Below are 16,966 nucleotides of genomic sequence, written 5' to 3'. Positions count from 1 at the left end.
TTTAGAAAGACAAAGTGGATGAGATAATTGTAACATGCCCCAGAGATCATTGTGATCCTTTTAGCGCTCCAGTCTGGAGTGCACCGTGCACTGCTTTGTCATCTGCCACTCTGCCCCTTCAAGCATGCAAATCAATGCACAGATGTGTATCAGTTCTATGCATAAGCATGCTTGAATGACAAACAGGGTGATCTTCTCACATTCCTATTGCTGACTTGCACCCCAGGAATTTCTACTTTGCCCTGCTCAAGACCTCTTTTATCAGAGTAAACTCATTAGTTTGTCATTCCATCGAAGAGAGAGAATATATACCAGCCTTGTAACCTGAGCAGATTCCACAGACTTCTGTCAAAACCCACTGGCTTAGATGAAACATTAAAATACATTTCCTACAGTAACAATAAGCAGCATAATCATAGAAGATCAGAATTAGTTAGAAAATTAAATATAAGATAAAATTGCATAATAAATAAATTTGTAATCATAAGTAAAAACTAATTCCCAAAGTTTATTAAGTCAAATTTGAAGGTTTCTCTGAGCCCAAAAGCCTACATTAGTTTGTGCTAAGCTCTTCCAGTTAGTACCACTTCCCCAAATCATATGATTTTGTCACCTTCAGTGTAAGTTGGGGAGCACAGGTGGCCTGATATCGCTGTTACTTTGTTATACTCTTCTCCAGATGCTGGAAAAATCCCTACTGTTTCAGGGGCTGGGCAGCCTCATTGTCTACATGCCCTGGATTCAGTCCTTCATAAGAACTGCAATGTTGTTCTTTTGTGTACACGAGGGTTGACATGTAGGACTTGTGTTGCCAATTCCTTCTCTATTTCTAAGGGGTTGCTGATCTGTGGGCATTTCCCAGACTCTCTTCATGTTTCAGTAACAAACATACAGTAAAATCTCATAACTTCCTGTGTAATGATGACTCATACATTTCAACAGGAGAGGAACATTCAACAGATTGTAACTTTCTTGGTGATACCTCACAAGGCATACTTCATACAAAATGTATCATAACTGGGATGTATTGTGGAAGAATGAGGCCCAAAGAACTCTGTATAAGCTTGCCTCTTTTTGAAACAGAAGCTGGTGAATAAAAGTTATTACCATACTTGCTTTGTCCTCCTAATATCCTGGGACCAACACAGCTACAATAGTGCTGCACACAGTGCTTTAGTCTGACACTTTTGAAATGAAACATTTAATTTTTTTTAAGTTTAAACAGCTTTTCAATTTAAAATTACCATCAATTTTATGTTAAAAGATGCAAAAATATGACGCACTCAAAACAGAAACAAAGTTTTATGTAGCACAAAGCATTTTGTTCAGCCTCAGATAATTACTTTTCAACCTTTTCCTTTTGCTGAAATTAAAAAAAAAGTATTTATCCAAAATGACTTTTTAAATTTTGAATTCTTTAAAGATTTTTAATTTTTTTTTAGTTAAGCTGCTAGCAAACAGAAAATTTCATTATACACACAGCTCTGGTTTAAAGCTAGTTTTTATTTGTCCACTCACAGGGTTGCTGGTGAATCTGTCACTCATCCCTGTCATGGGAGGATTAGCTCTATGTACAGCCACTGAAATCAGTTTCAACATCCTGGGTTTTTCAGCAGCTTTGTCTACTAACATCATGGACTGGTGAGGCCTGATGAAGGTTGCATGTGGTAAAAAGAATGAATAGTTAGATTATTTGTAACCTAAGCAATATCTTGTCACATTTGGTACAGTTCCACTGGTGTTTCCCATGTAGTATTTTAAATCTTGGTAGTCAGAGTTATTTCTTAATAGAAAATGAGCTGGTCTGAGAGGTCAGAACAGAGTGAATAAAGAATAGAACAACTTCTCTGCTATAAATTCAGGTACAATTGAATTATCTTTGTTCATGCCTTGACAAAGCCTATTTACCATGGATTACCAGTCTGCATCAATTCTGTCATTTGTGGCTAGTGGTGTCTTGGGTTGTAGCCTCTGGAAACTTTGACCTCCCAGGTAAAGGGTGAGATAAAGCCAATCAATTTTAGTTTCTTATTCAGGGTGAACTCAAATGGTTAATATACAAAGTAACATAAGTTTTTTAATAAAATATGTGACAGTGTTACAGAAGATTGCCATATGCATAAAGCCAATAATGTGTAACTATGTTACAACTAATATATTACAGAAGAGCACTACTATTCTAAATTTAAGGGATGTGTATGTGTTGTTGCTAAAAAATAATTGAAGAACTCTGAATTAGGTTAATGGGAGAATATTTTAATAGGGTGGATGAACATTTGAGTTCAAAGTTTGTTAATATGTAAAGAGCGAAAACTTCAAGGATGGTAAAACCTTACTGACTATAATTAAATTCAAAGTAATCAGAAAGCTATACACTTTTCTGATGCAGTTATCAGAACACTCTGCCTTCTGTAAAGGGAGGCTTTTCATAGTTTATTGCAAGGTAGCAAGAATAAACTAAAATGCTGACAGCTTTCTGATTCTTAAATATGTTTAAGGCGATCAGGTTTATCTACAAAACTCTTAAGTTGTGTGTCTGCGTTAAATGATGGGCAGTTAAAAAGTAATCAGGGTAATACAGGTTGAACCTCTCTCATCCATGATTTTAGTTAGCTGGATGACTATTATGGGTATGGCCACGTTTCCCATGGTTCCATAAGGTTTGTTTCTGACCACCAGTCCTGGCTTTCAGTGTTCTGTGCTATTATTTAGCTGTAATTTACCCCAAATGTCTTCAAAGAATCCACTAAGTTGTGGGAGTGTTGGTCATGCTGCTAGACAATATTGACCTCCTGTGGTCTGGCAAATGTTCACCTGCTGCACCGGTCAGGTCTTGAGGGTGCTGGATGAGAGAGGTTCAACCTGTAGACTGCTGGGAATTTTTGTTTGTTAAATATCAAATACAGTGGCCCAGAATTGTTTACAGGGGACACTGGTTCTTGTCAGTAGTGGAGTGTATTGGGATTAGGAATTTGTGTACAGCCCCCTCATTTCCAAATATTTGTGCAAAACAAAATAGACAGACAAGATGATTGAAGTCCTGATGCTTCACACACATTCATTTGTTTTCACTGAACACAAGTATAAATATTTGAAATCCTCTATCTGGAAACACAGTTGTGCCCATCTCAAGTCAGTATCAAGTGTAGGCATGAGAGGGCTGTGTGCATTTTTTTATTTTTATAACTATACACCTGCAGATCAGGTACGGTGCTTCTGGTTTGGCTTAATTGCAAAGTTGTAGGTTAGTCTGAATACTGGAGAATTATGCATTAATTTGTTCTACATACCCAAATAAAAATTATCAATATACTACACCATCACAGGCTTGATATGCTTGCCTTGTATTAATTTTTATCAATAACGCTCAGTGAAAGGAAGAAAGAGTATTGTAATTCAATTCTCTGTAAAGCATTTCAAAATTTAAATTTAAATTCTAAACCACTTATAGTTAAAATATTAACTGCAAAGGAACCTTTCACTATTTCTGAATGTTTAAAAGTTAGTGAAGCAATGCAAAAATTTAAAATAGAATTTTCACTTGCAGTATGTCTGTATTTATATGGAAAGTGTAAATTGGTTTTTGTGCATATTCCAGAGATAGTAATAGATAAATCTGAAACTTAGCTGATTAAAGAAAAAGGCAATGCAGCTGTTAAGCCATATTTTATTTTAATATTCTCCAATTGTTGTATTGTGGTAGCTTCGTGATCTGGGAAGTTTTTGTTCAGTACAGTAATTGTGTTACAGCAGGAGTTACATTGGTTGCTAAAGGCCTTCTTTCTGAATGCATCTTTGTTCTCATCTGTAAAGTATTTTGTTTAAATGTGCAAAGTAGTCAGATGAAAACCCAGTTGTAAACCTGAAATTGTATGTGACTGTCAGCATGTATTTTATCGAAAATCTCATTTTCTGTCTTATGGAAATGACTGTTATGTCATTGTTTATCTATTCACTCTAAATGGAGTTTACAAGTAAATGTTTTGTTTTTGTTTCCCCAGTTTGCAAAATGTTTTTTCCAAAAAGCTGCTCAGTGGAGACAAATACAGGTTTTCGTAAGTATCTACTATATTTCAAATACACAGCTTAATGAATGGTCCCAGGCAACACAGAGATGCACTTGTGTATAGTGATAAGAGACTGGGATAAGACTTTGTGTCTCCTCTATCTAATTTGTTGATGACTGACATATCCTATATATTTAAAAGATTGTGTCAGGAGGAGGAAAAGTTTTTGTATCCAAAATACCCAAAAGCATGTGCTGGGGAGATGGAACTAGAAATTTACAATGCCTAAAATGACAGTCAGCTAGTCCCAAACCCAAAAATAACTCCTTTGGGACCAAACCTGCAAGCTCTCCATCTGATTAGAACTCCTGCTGAAATCATTAGGTTTGCAGAAGCAGAGCCTTAATTTCCATTCCACAAGTTAACTACAGAATGCCTGAATCAGTAATCAATGACTGCAGCAAATTCTGCCTTTCTGTTATTGAAATACTATTAAAAACAAATAATAGAAAATGTTAAATGAAAATTACAATATGTTGTTCTGATGCATTTCCATAAACATGTTTTTAAAAACAGTTTGTTTTTAAAAAACAGCTTGCCAATCTGAAAAGCAAACTTTGTTAGTGCTGTAAGAAACTTTAAATTTGTCTTCCACAAAGCTTATAGCTGATTTTAAAGTGTCAGTGAAGAAGTTTCTTTTTAAATTTCTTTCTGCTACAGTAAGAAAAGTTTTACATACATTTATTTTTGTATTATTTGGTCTTCATTTATAGTGCTCCAGAGCTTCAGTTTTATACAAGTGCTGCTGCAGTTATTATGCTCATTCCAGCTTGGATATTTTTTATGGTAAGAATTTTAATTTGCTAACAGAAATGAATTTTGCTGTTTGATTTGTGCAAATGGCTTACTTTCAGTTCACTTTTCCCATTCCTTTAAATGATGCTGGCTCTCACTTCATCTCCTGTTTACTTGTGTTTAAATGAGAGGTACAGAAAATGTTTTAAGAAGCAGTTTCATGCAAAAATCGCATGACAAGTAAACTGGAATGCTAAAGTTTACTTCGAGATTTTAGCATGCAATTAATTTAGTCTGAATACATGCCTTTAAAGGGGCAAGGTGGAGGAGTTAATATGCAAAAGGACAGACATTTGAAGATTTAAAAAAGAAAAGCTAAGCTTTGTAGGCCTCTTGGATAGTAGTGCTTTGTATTCACTGATACATGTAACCTTTATTAAAAAAGAAGAAACTGAGGCATAGTAGATACATTCTGTTAGAGGCTGGGTACAACTGTTTGATTCCTAACTCCCCTTTCTGAAGTTGACTTAATTAACAGTAAATAAAAGTATAATGTCCTGTGGGAAAGATAATGATAAAATAGCAAAAATTATGATAAAAAGACTGGTCCTATTACCTTTACGTTTGTCAACAGAGAAGATAAATGGAATCGTAGTTTCAGAGTAACTGCACTCGTATTCACCTTCCTGGTCTTTCCAGGGTACTTACTGAAGGTGTGTGACTACCCAGATATCACCTCTCTTGGAGTAGAGATCTGTGTTCTTTACCTCTTGACTGTGGCTTTAAGTCTACACAGCTCCCTGCCTTGTCCTGTAAAGTTTCCAGCAAGCCAGCCTGCCTACCTGTGACTATCTCTGCTTTGCTCCTTCCATGAGGCTATAAACAATGTATTGCCAGCAGTTGCAAATGACTTTACAGACCTTGACTCATTTTATCTGCAGTCCTGTAATGCCAAAATCCATTCTTCATTTGTTGGTCTTTGGAAGAATCCTGTTTGAACTAGTATTTGCATGGATACCAGGGGGTCGTACCTTTCTAGAGGTGTTTAAATCCTAAATCTGGAGAGGGCAAGATGCAGGCTGGATTGAGCCTGCCAAGCTACAGGATCTGGCCTGCAGACCACCTGGCTGGGACCCTGCACCCCGGCAAAATCTCTCAGCTTCCATTGGCTGGTTTCTAGCCAATAGGAACTGAGAGATATTTTACTGGGGGTGTGGGAGAAGCAGAGAGCCACATGGAGTAGACTGCACTTTTGACTTGTCTGTGGCTGCAGCAGGCAAGGAGCATGCTTCAGGGTCCTACAGGGCTGCTAGCTGAGAGACGCCTAGGTAAGTGCCTCCCAGCCAGAGCCTGCCTTGGCTCCCTGGCCCTTTCCTACTTACCTACTCCATGCCCTGGGTCAGCATCTAAACTCTCTGCACCTCCTCACCCAAGTCACAGCTCCCTCCCCAGCCCTGTACCCCACCCTCCAGGTCAGAAGCCTCTTCTGTACTCATATCCCTCCTAGACCTTGCCTCTCAAGTCTCTGCCCTGGGTCACAACCCCCTCCTTCACCCAAATTCCCTCTCTGATGCCTCCAGTCTCTCCTGCATCCCACCCCCTAGTCTGCACCCAACCTACATCCCAGCCCCTGCACCCCCTCTATGGAAAGGTACAGCCATTGAACACCTATCAAATCTTGGAGTGCCCCCACACCTGCATCATAATTATTGCCCATCTCCCTCTGAAGTGAGTCATTGGGTTTTGGTTCCAGATGGAAGAGTTGTAATAATCCTCCATCATGCAGTAGATCATAATCATATATACCATCCATGGCCCAAAGAATATAAAAATTTAATATACGTTCCACCCAAGATATCATAGGCAGTTACAATATCTGTCACAGAAGCAATTATTGTAACAATGGTAGCTAGAGTAAAGGAGTCTTGGACATTTTAAAAACAATAAGAAATCCTGTGGCACCTTATAGACTGTTAGTCTATAAGGTACCACAGGACATCTTATTGTTTTTGAAGATACAGACTAAGTTGGTAACCTCTCTGATACTTGGATATTTTAATGTTTGGTTCAGAAGATGCAGGTTTCTTGCTGCTCTTAACAATCCTCTTGCATGATCACCATTTTGTTGGTGTTTGGGGAATGGGAAAATATAAAGTATTTGTTAAAGGCGATGGTAGATTTTAATCATAATAAAAACAGCATATAGAAAGGGTGGGAGAGAGCGGCAACAGTGAGAGAACCTATGCCTCTAATTCTGATTACTGTGAGTTCTTGTGCTGGGTGACTACAACAGATTGACAAACTCCAGGCACTTTACAGTAATAGAGCACTCTTCTGCTGAGTCACCTGAGATATTGGTGCTAAAACTGTAAATTAGTATTATTACAATAGTTGGTTGAGACTTCAACATGAATTCAGGATAGATACTGAGAAGCAGTATTCTGTGTAAACTGTATGCTTGGACAGCCACTCAGAAGAGATTCAGATGCTATCCAGCTGATTAGCAGAGCACCCATAGCACGCTGAGGGCATATTGTGTTCCACTGGTGGTACACATCCACACATGTCTCAGTGCACAAAGTAAAATTTATTCTGCACATGGATGGGAAAAATTAGAGGGAACATAGCTGTGTGGGGATGAGTTTGGACACTTAACATGGGGTCAGTATGCTCTGTTTAGTGGGGGTTAGGAGCGTCTTTCATTGTGGGTGGGCCAAGACCTTATTACAATCATTATATCAACAGTTCAAAATTAAAATGGCCATAATCTTTGGCTAAGGATACAACTCAGGGTTGGTGGTTGGTTAACAGAGAAGCTTTTCTTGCAACTTGTTAATATTCAAAGGAGGAAGCATCGCACAGGAAAAATGACAAACGATGTAAAGTTCAGGTAGATAGTCTTAGGCTCTTGTGCTCTCCTGCAGATAAGATAAAACCTGAAGGATATAAACATTCCAACTTCTGCTTCTGAAAACTAGATTAAATATTCTTGTCTATCTTTATTTCCATTGTAAAGGATAAGGTTGAGGGGCAAAAATAAGTTGCCTACCCTACTTTTTTTACTTGTAAAAGAAGACAGGACACAGCTAGACTCTTAAAATTCTGTTCTGTTTTTTTGGCTTTAGGATGTGCCAGTAATTGGGAAAAGTGGAAGGCGTTTCAGTTACAACCAAGATGTCATTGTGCTGCTCCTAATAGATGGAGCCTTGTTCCATTTGCAGAGTGTTACAGCATATGCCTTGATGGGAAAGATTTCTCCTGTGACTTTCAGGTAAAATTACAAATTTTGTGTAAGAAGAATTGTTCTTTCCTGGCTTAGAACATCTTATATTGGGAACTGGTGGAAACTGCTGCTCTACAGTTGAATAAATATGACACATTCTATAAGTACTCATAGGCTACATTTACACTACATTCCACTTTTGAAAGCAGAATGTAAATGAGCAACATTGACAATGCAAATGAAGTGTGGATTTACATACCTCACACCTTGTTTTGCATATTTTCACATGATTACGCTTCCAGAAGAGGCTTTTCTGGAAGCAAAAACTGCCTTGTTGACGAGGTTGCTTTGAAAACAAACCCTGTTTTCAAAAGAACACTTCTTCCTCAAACAAAATAGGAAGAAGGGTTCTTTCAAAAATGGGGTTTGTTTTCGAAGGAACCCTGTCTACATGGCTGTTTTTGCTTCCAGAGAAGTCTGTTCTACAAGCATGATCATGCAAGAATATGCAAATGAGGCATGATATGTAAATCCATGCTTCATTTGCATTTTCGATCTCACCCATTTGCATTCTGCTTCCGAAAACAGAAGGCAGTCACAACCATAATGAAGATATTTTTCCCAATCCAAAAAGCAAACATAGGGCCAAATTTTTGTACTTTCTTTGTATGAGTAGTACCATATGTTGCAAAGGGACTACTGCTTTTGTGTGTAAGGAAAACAGGATATGATCCTTAGCATTATGGTTATGGGACAGGTGTGCCAAGTTCTTAACTTTTTATTTAAATACAATTAGCAATAGGGAGATACTTACAAATTTCTGAATGGAGTTTTAGGTGTGTAATCCTAGTTTTAAAATATTTGCTGACACTGCCAGTTTTCTGGTGAGAATGAGGGACGCGGGTGGATTAGCTAAGGGGAAATTAATGACTATCTATTGTATTCCTTAAAAAAATAACTTTTCTTACTTCTCAACTTTAATTATTCCCACTAGCTGCAAGTTTCAGAGCATTACGCAGGAGTTATTGCTGATACTCATATAGATCCACAGTCATTTTTTATCAACTTCAGTAGTAAAAGTAAAATCTGATTTACTGCAAGATATAAAGCACCAACAAATCCAAGTATAATAGAAAATACTGAATATCTTGTGTGTGCTGAATGTCAGAGCCTTTCATTCCTTAATATTTGTGTTCTGTTGTTTCAGTGTTGCTAGTACTGTGAAGCATGCATTGTCAATCTGGCTAAGTATTATCGTGTTTGGTAACAAAATTACAAGTGTCTCAGCCATTGGAACGGTTCTGGTAATAATTGGTGTTTTGCTATATAACAAGGCAAAGCAACATCAGCAAGAAACAATACAAAGCCTGGCACTGGCAGCCTCTCAACCCTCACCAAGCACAACTCAAGATATCGAGCCACTAATATCCAAAGATTTAAAGCCGTATGATTGATACAGTTCTTAATTCTTCCACCACAATACAACATAAGTCAGAGGAACAATGCTTCATTTCTTTGCATTCACAACAGATGAAAGGATGGATTTTGCCTCAGAGAGAAAAGAGTATCCTGCAATACCTTGTTTATCAGAAACTGACATTTAGAATGGAAGACCAATAATAATCCAGCATGGTAAACATGGACTTCATACTCCTTTCTTGACTCTTCAAATAAACGACAAGACTATATTGAAGATAAAACTTCAACGTTGCGTGGAAAAATCACTTGTACCCCAGGCCCACACAAGTAATGTGATAACATGGCCAATTCCTGTTTTGTACATGCTTGCAATAGGATGAAACTAGTGCATAGGAAAAGATGTCTAGTTGCCACTCTTCTTAAACATTGTAGATTGCCTTTGCGCATGATGAGAATCTGTCAGAAAGCATTTTGAAATACAAAAAAAAATCATTTTTGTTTACACAGCTGTTGATTTAAACTATGAAAATGAGCAGCTACTCTTGAGTATAAAGCCAGCAAAGAGAATTTATGCTTTCCTTTGAAATTCTCTAATACCTGAAACGTTGCAATTTGCCTGTGTTCCTACCACATTCGTGTGTCTGCAAAACTGAAATACACATGCCTATAAACTAGAAGGCAGTTAGTTGCTATCAGTCAAAAAGCACTGGAAATTTTCAGAAATAAATGAGGGCATCAGCTGTGTTTCCATAGTAAGTATTGTCTTAATTTTAGAAATATAAAAGTTTCCTTTGCATTGTAATCTATCAGAAAAATATTTTTCTGGCAAGAATGGAAAGAGTTTGATTAAAAAAGTAGTAAATAGTAAAGTAAATAGGCCAATAGACTTCTTGAAACTCAGGGTAAAACTCTGTCATTAACTGTTGTGCTCACGTATTTTTAGTATGTCCCGTTAACGTGCTAAAACAGCATAGATAGGATTGAAGGGTAGAGTTTAACCTTAAACTGAGACTGTTCCAGCATCTGTTTCTTTTAACAGTTTTTTTTTAATTTTTCATGATAGTGCTTAAAAAAAATCCAGTGCATTTAGAGGAAAAAAGGCAGAAAGTGGCATTTTCATTTTTATTTCACTTTTAAAAAATGATAATTGTTTTGTCTTTATGAAGAAAACAAATATTTGATGCATGAAATTCAACAATAGTTGTAAAAGCTCTAAAGCAGGTTTCTGGAAGAAAAAAATTGCAACAGAATTAACATAAAATTTGTAATAATCTTTAATTCTCGCCTTCGAGATTACAGGTTAACAGCAGAAGCATAGATTAATCAAAGATAAATTGTGAAAGAGCCTGTTCGGAGGTGACCTTCCGTAGATCTTGAGCCTGCAACATCAAACCATGTGCATAAGTTTACATGCTGTGAATGGTCCCATTATCTCCAATAGAGTACTGTCATAATTGCTGCAAAAGTGAGTCCCTAGGTGGGATGTGCAGTAATGCTCCTCAAAAGTAATTTTCTCCCTCTCAGATGTTTAAGAATTGTGTGCTCGTTGTTGTTTGTTTGCTCTTCTCTTTCACACTATATGAACCATGTACTGTCAACAGAATCGTAAGACTGGAAGACACATCTGGAGGTCATCTAGTCTAGTCCCCTGTATTCATGGCAGGACTAAGTATTATCTAGGCTATCCTTGACAGTTGTGCGTTTTGAACCTGTTCTTAAAAATTTCCAATGATGATGATTCCACAGGCTCGCTAGGCAATTTATTCCAGTGATTAACCACCCTGACAATTAGGAGTTTTTTCCTAATATCCAAACTATACCACTCTTGTTGCTATTTAAGCTTATAGTTTCTTGTTCTATTCTCAGCAGTCAAAGAGAACAATTCTTCTCTCTTCTATTTGACAGCCTTTTGTGTACTTGAAAACTGTTATTCTTTTTCCCCCTCAGTCTTCTTTCTCTGGATTAAACAAACAGTTTTTTCATTCTTCCCTCGTAGGTTATGTTTTCTAGATCTTTAATCATTTTTATTGTTCTTCTGTCCACCTCTTTGCTGCAATGTGGTGCTCTGAACTGGACACAATACTGGACAGCAATAGTTGACGCCTATAATCGACACACAGTAGAGGAGAAGAATTGTTTCTCATGTCTTGCTTAAAACACTCCTGTTAATATATCCCAGAATGACATTTTGCATGTTTTTTTAGTGTTAAACTGTGGGTTCATATTTCGCTTGTGATCCACTCTGACCACCAGATCCTTTCTGCAGTATTCCTTCTTAGGCAGTCATTTCCCATTTTGTGTGTGTGCAACTGATTATTTCCTCTTCAGCAGAGCACTTTACATCTGTCCTGATTGAATTTTATCTTGTTTACTTCAGATCACTTCTCCAGGCACCTTGAAGAATTTTTGAAAGCTTTTAATTTTTGCTATACCTGTCTGCAAGATGTCTAACCATAGATTTTTAAATTTCTAGTCTTATGTGCAACCTAAGGCAGATTTCATTTTAAAACTTCTAGTGTTTGGTTTGCCAAACCTTTGTTTATCTTATGCATACATTAGTAGTGACACTTTACTAGATTAAGTAGTGTAATATACCCATTATTGGGTACACAATCATTTCATAAAAGTTCTTGCCTAAAATGTCTGCTGAACCATTGTTTTCAGGATTACAGTGTAGGCCTCTCTCCATATGGCAGCCCTAGTCATTAATCAAGATTTAGAAATTACGTACAGTAACAGGGATAGTCCTGGTTTTACCTAATGCTAGAGAAACCCAAATCAGTGAAGTATTATGCAATAGACAGGTCTTATCTTTTACCAGACAAAAATACACCAACTTACTGTGTGGTACAGTCAGATTTATCACTAAAGTAATGTGGGAAAAAATAGAATGCTACTAAAGATTTAATTACTAAATAGGTACTGGCATTAAATACTAAGACTTTTAAATTAAAATTAAAATGTCTAATATGTATTTTACAAGTGATGGATTTGCTCTTCCAACTGCAAACAATAAGCACTTTTCTCCAGTAAAGCTGAATCATTAAACTACAAGAAACAAACACACATGAGATGCAGTAGAGAACAATGAAGTGTTTGAGCTGTAAAAAATTGTGAGCAGAAAAAAAAAGTTAAGGTGTTGGTCTCAAACTATTAATCCTTTTTTACTGTCTATACACTAACGTTTGGACTAGCTTTACGTCTGCCCATCTGATACCATCTGGAGCGTGGTCTGTGCTGTAAGATCTGGGATATTGTGTCCACGTAAAAATAAAACTATTCTTTGTTTAAAAATCCAGTAGTTAATGTAGACTGGATGTGCTGCAGTACATAATTTCCTGTTAGCTGTTACATCTAACTTACCATTATAGTATTGTCTCTTTAGACATATTTACTTATTTGGGTGAATATACTGCATGTCTAGATCTCTTTTGGGAAATAAAAAAATAAGCTTGGAGTTCTGTTTGACAACATGTAAGCTTCAGAAAAGTCTGTATGAAAGATCCCACCATCTAGACCATGAATAAATTGAGCATAGTTAGTAGAATTTATTGGACAAATTCTGCAAATAACCACTTGGCATCTGTTTCCAGCCTGCCGCTATTTTGCTCATCAAGGGACAAACAGATCTATAGCTACATTTGCCTTGTGACAGCTCAGTATCTATCCAAATAATGTACTTGAATCAGCCAAATTTCTGATGAATGTCCTCTAGATGCAAAGACATGGTAATATGGAAAGTTGTGGATATAGTTTATTTTTAAGTTCTGCTTTTCAGTACTTGGTTTGGTGTTCTGCCTAGAATTATAGTCTCAATTTCACTGAGATTTTCAAAGACCAGTATCACTTCCTGGTTTATGTAAAGGTTAGTATTTTTGTACAATTCTGTATAGAATCAATATTTTAACTATCTAGCATATTTTATAGAAAGTACATGTTCCATAAACTGCTATTCTAAGATCTTATGTAAGAAGTTTAATGAAAACATTTTTTTTTAATTTTGTCCTGATGTAAGTTACCCAATGCATTATTTTCATGGAAAGTTTCTTTTTGGTTGTGTATGCCTTTTTCTAAAGGGAGAATATATGAACTGCATGCGAAGGTGCTTGGATTTGGAGCGTTGTGTGGCTAAATGGTCAGGCCTTTGAGGTCCATTAAATTCCAAGAACAGAGTTCACTAATGTTTTCTCTTGGAAAACATGTCAGGTTTCCTGTTACCAAAGGGTATATGTTTGTTTGAAATCCAAAGGGCATACCCTTATTTTGCATGTATGATTCTGCTGCATCAGAATAAATATAGCTCTGGATTTCTGGAATGGCAAAGGGCCTTCAACAAAACCACTGGGTAAATACTTAGCTAATTTAGCAAGGACAGTAGTACTGAAAACTAGATAACTACAGGGCAAACAAAAATCACAGCAGAGCCAGTCAGGCATTTATTTTAAACCCCCCCCAATGCTAGTTTGGCAAACTTGTGTTGTGTGCTGTAAGAGCTGGGATATTGTGTGCACATCAAAATAAAACTATTTAAAAAAAATCTGTATTATGTACATTAACTATGATGATACTGTCCAAAACTATAAATCTGCCATCGGGAGTTGTGGTTCATTAAGCTGCTGTCAGACAGTTGATACATATTACTCTGCCCATGGATATAAAATGTTGAGTTAATTGTAATTAATTTGTGAGTATTTCATTTTGAATCCCTCCCTCTCCTTGTGACTAAGTGATCCTAGAGTTCTAGCCACCCTGTCATTTTATCCTTCTCTAAATTCCCTATAAAAATCTGAAGAGTAACGTTTGTTGCACAAGTGAGTTACCGGGAAGAATCCAGTATACTGCATTGGTTCTGCTGTCTGGACTTTAGCACAAATGACTGATTTAAGTAGCCGTAAAGAATAATTCCTCATTCAAATATAATTCAAAGAGGATATTTTTGGTAGTTTTTAAAAGGCAGTTCTACCTTGTGGCCCATTCCTGACTTTTACTCAGTTTTCCCCCTTTTCTGCAGATTATTTCCTCTGTCTTTTTGTCTTTTAGTGGTTGGAGGTGCTGTTGGTTACCCTTGAAACCAATAGCAAGGGATAGGTGTCCTGCAAATAAGAAACCTTCTTTCCCCTTGTTCTGTTTCTAACCACTGCAGATCTCTATAATCACCCTTGTGTTTGTTCTGAGAAGTGAAAGGTCTCCCAAGCCCAGCTTTTTGCACAACCTGATGCCTCAGAATTAGGGTGGATGTTCAGCCTTGCTTTTCAACATAAAATTCAAACCAGAATGATGATGATGGAGTCACAAAGTGGGATAAAGTGAGTGATGAAGTGAGTCTGTGCTCACGAAAGCTCATGCTCAAAACTTTTCTGTTAGCCTATAAGGTGCCACAGGACCCTTCGTTGCTGTTACAGATCCAGACTAACACGGCTACCCCTCCGATACTTGAAAGTGGGATAAACTGATTTTTCTCTTGTGGCATGGTACCGATCGATGGTGATTTTCTTTTGACAACCTTATCTGTATGTTAAGGATTCGTTTCAATGACAGCAAAGGTATTGTGCTTTTTCCTCTCAACTCCCTTCTCAGTTCTGTTTTTGAACTTACCACACAGGTAGCTCCTGTCTCCTTTTGAATGGGTATTAAGCCTTATCTTAGCCACAGTGTGGGTAGGGCCACATAGACTGAAAACTAGTATCACTGCAATTTTGAGGCATGAACCAGCTTTGGGTCTCATGTAATTTACAATCATATAAATAAGAAGCCATCTTTTTGTTGTTGTTGTTGTTAAATATACTGTATGAGTAACAGGACATAGGGTTGCCTGATTTTAGGTTTTAATCAGCTAAGATGACAGTGAGGCAATAAAGCTGCAAAAGCAACAGGCCTGGCATCTAATTTGCCTTAAAAAAACAAACAAACAAACAAACTACCTTTCAGTTATGCCTAGAAATAACTCATAAAACTATTGTAGAAATAACTCATAAAGCTTTTTAAACCTCTTCTAGAAATCAGAAAATGTGATGCCTGCTTAAACAGCATTTTACTAAATTAATGGAGATTCCAGAACCACATTTTGCTAGTCAGATTAGTCAAACTATCTAAGAGAGTGACTCAGTCTACATCAGCTAGGCAGCTCCTCTTCCGACTGACTGTTTTTAGGAGAGAATCAAGTTACATCTTACTGCCCTATCAGTAAGGGATGGAGAAGTGAAGGAGGAGCAGGACACTAGAAATAGTCATCAGCATCCACTTTAAGAGAATTTTAGCTCTTGAATTGTAGAAAGGTGAAACTTTCTGGAAGCCTAAGAAAGCCACTGTGGTTTGGCACGCCTCCAACCCCCCTAGACAAGTTTTTGCTAACTAGCTATTGCTCAGAGAAAGACTCAATGAATTGCTATTTCAGGGCAAGGACGCAGCCCTAAATGAAGATTTAAATAAGTGTGTTACAGAATATGGGTATTGATAAAGTGGGGATAATGGTAGGGTGACCAGATAGCAAGTGTGAAAAATCATGGCCCTTTTCCAGGGGAAAAATAGTTATATGTGTAAGACAGAGCCCCTAATATCCGCATAGTTCCGATAATATCAGGACATCTGACCACCTCAGGTAAGGGTATTGGCTCACCGTTCTGCAGTCTTTTAAATGGCAAGTACCATAGTGTCTGAAAAACTTGAAAACACAGTAGTTCTAATTGCTTTGTTAGGGCCAAACCTTTATGTATTTGCTACCAATGTATGAATGTGGGACTGTAATATAGTGTGCATAGTATTTTGTAGATATTTAGTATAGTTACAATTCCAGTATTTATGTAAAGTAGGACATTTGATTGCTCTCTTAAAGAAAACAAAAACCCTGCATGCATAATCAAAATATAACTCTTAAATCTGTTTGTAATAAGTATCTGATCCTGTAGACACCAATCATGATGGAAACAGACACAATTAAACATCCTTGTTTTTACTTATTCGTGAAAAGAATAAAATATCATGTTTTTATTAGTCTAAGGAAAAATAAAAAATTACATCATGTTACTTCATATCTGTGAATGTGGTTATTTGCATACGTATGAAAACTTTCTTAACTGATCCGAAAGTGTAACATTACAATTAGAGCCCTGCATGGATACAAAATTGGATCTGCATCCACAAAAATAAGACATGGGTATCTGCATCCTCCTCCGTGGCTGTGAATGTAAAGCTGTTATCTGTGGGTTTGCATGGTCTATTGGTAATATAGCTGAAACTCCAAGATCTCGGGCATATTGGGAATGAGGAGGAAACAAACTGGCCTTTTTCTGTTGGACAATGTTAATCCCTCTCTGGGGAAGGTGAGACACTGTGTATTCTGGTGAGTAGCACAGTTACCAAGTCAGGATGTGTAGGGTTTGTCTTCAAAGGGATTTAAAAAAAAAACTAGTCCTGTGGCTGGCTCGGGTCAGCTATCTAGCTTGCAGATCTGAGGCTCTGGGGCTGGAAAATTGCTGTGTAAATATTCAGGTTTGTTTGGAATGGAGTCTGAACTCTAGGACCT

The 16,966-nt window shown here is 37.2% G+C and overlaps 1 protein-coding gene across 3 annotated transcripts in view; it reads left to right on the top strand.

Moving 5' to 3' along the window:
- SLC35E2B (solute carrier family 35 member E2B) overlaps window positions 1-16,724 on the top strand; it is a 30,041-nt gene extending 13,317 nt beyond the window's left edge. For all 3 annotated transcript variants that reach the window (XM_074975709.1, XM_074975706.1, XM_074975707.1), the window contains exons 5-9: window positions 1,521-1,641; window positions 4,002-4,055; window positions 4,781-4,853; window positions 7,928-8,073; window positions 9,233-16,724. In XM_074975709.1, coding sequence (XP_074831810.1) covers window positions 1,521-1,641; window positions 4,002-4,055; window positions 4,781-4,853; window positions 7,928-8,073; window positions 9,233-9,479 — 641 coding nt within the window. In that variant the 3' untranslated portion in view covers window positions 9,480-16,724. The remainder of the gene's footprint in view (window positions 1-1,520; window positions 1,642-4,001; window positions 4,056-4,780; window positions 4,854-7,927; window positions 8,074-9,232) is intronic.
- Window positions 16,725-16,966: the final 242 nt, after the last annotated feature.

Source organism: Carettochelys insculpta, chromosome 23 (assembly GCF_033958435.1).
Source record: "Carettochelys insculpta isolate YL-2023 chromosome 23, ASM3395843v1, whole genome shotgun sequence".
Classification (NCBI taxonomy): domain Eukaryota; kingdom Metazoa; phylum Chordata; order Testudines; family Carettochelyidae; genus Carettochelys; species Carettochelys insculpta.
This window is presented reverse-complemented; position numbering and strand designations above follow the sequence as displayed.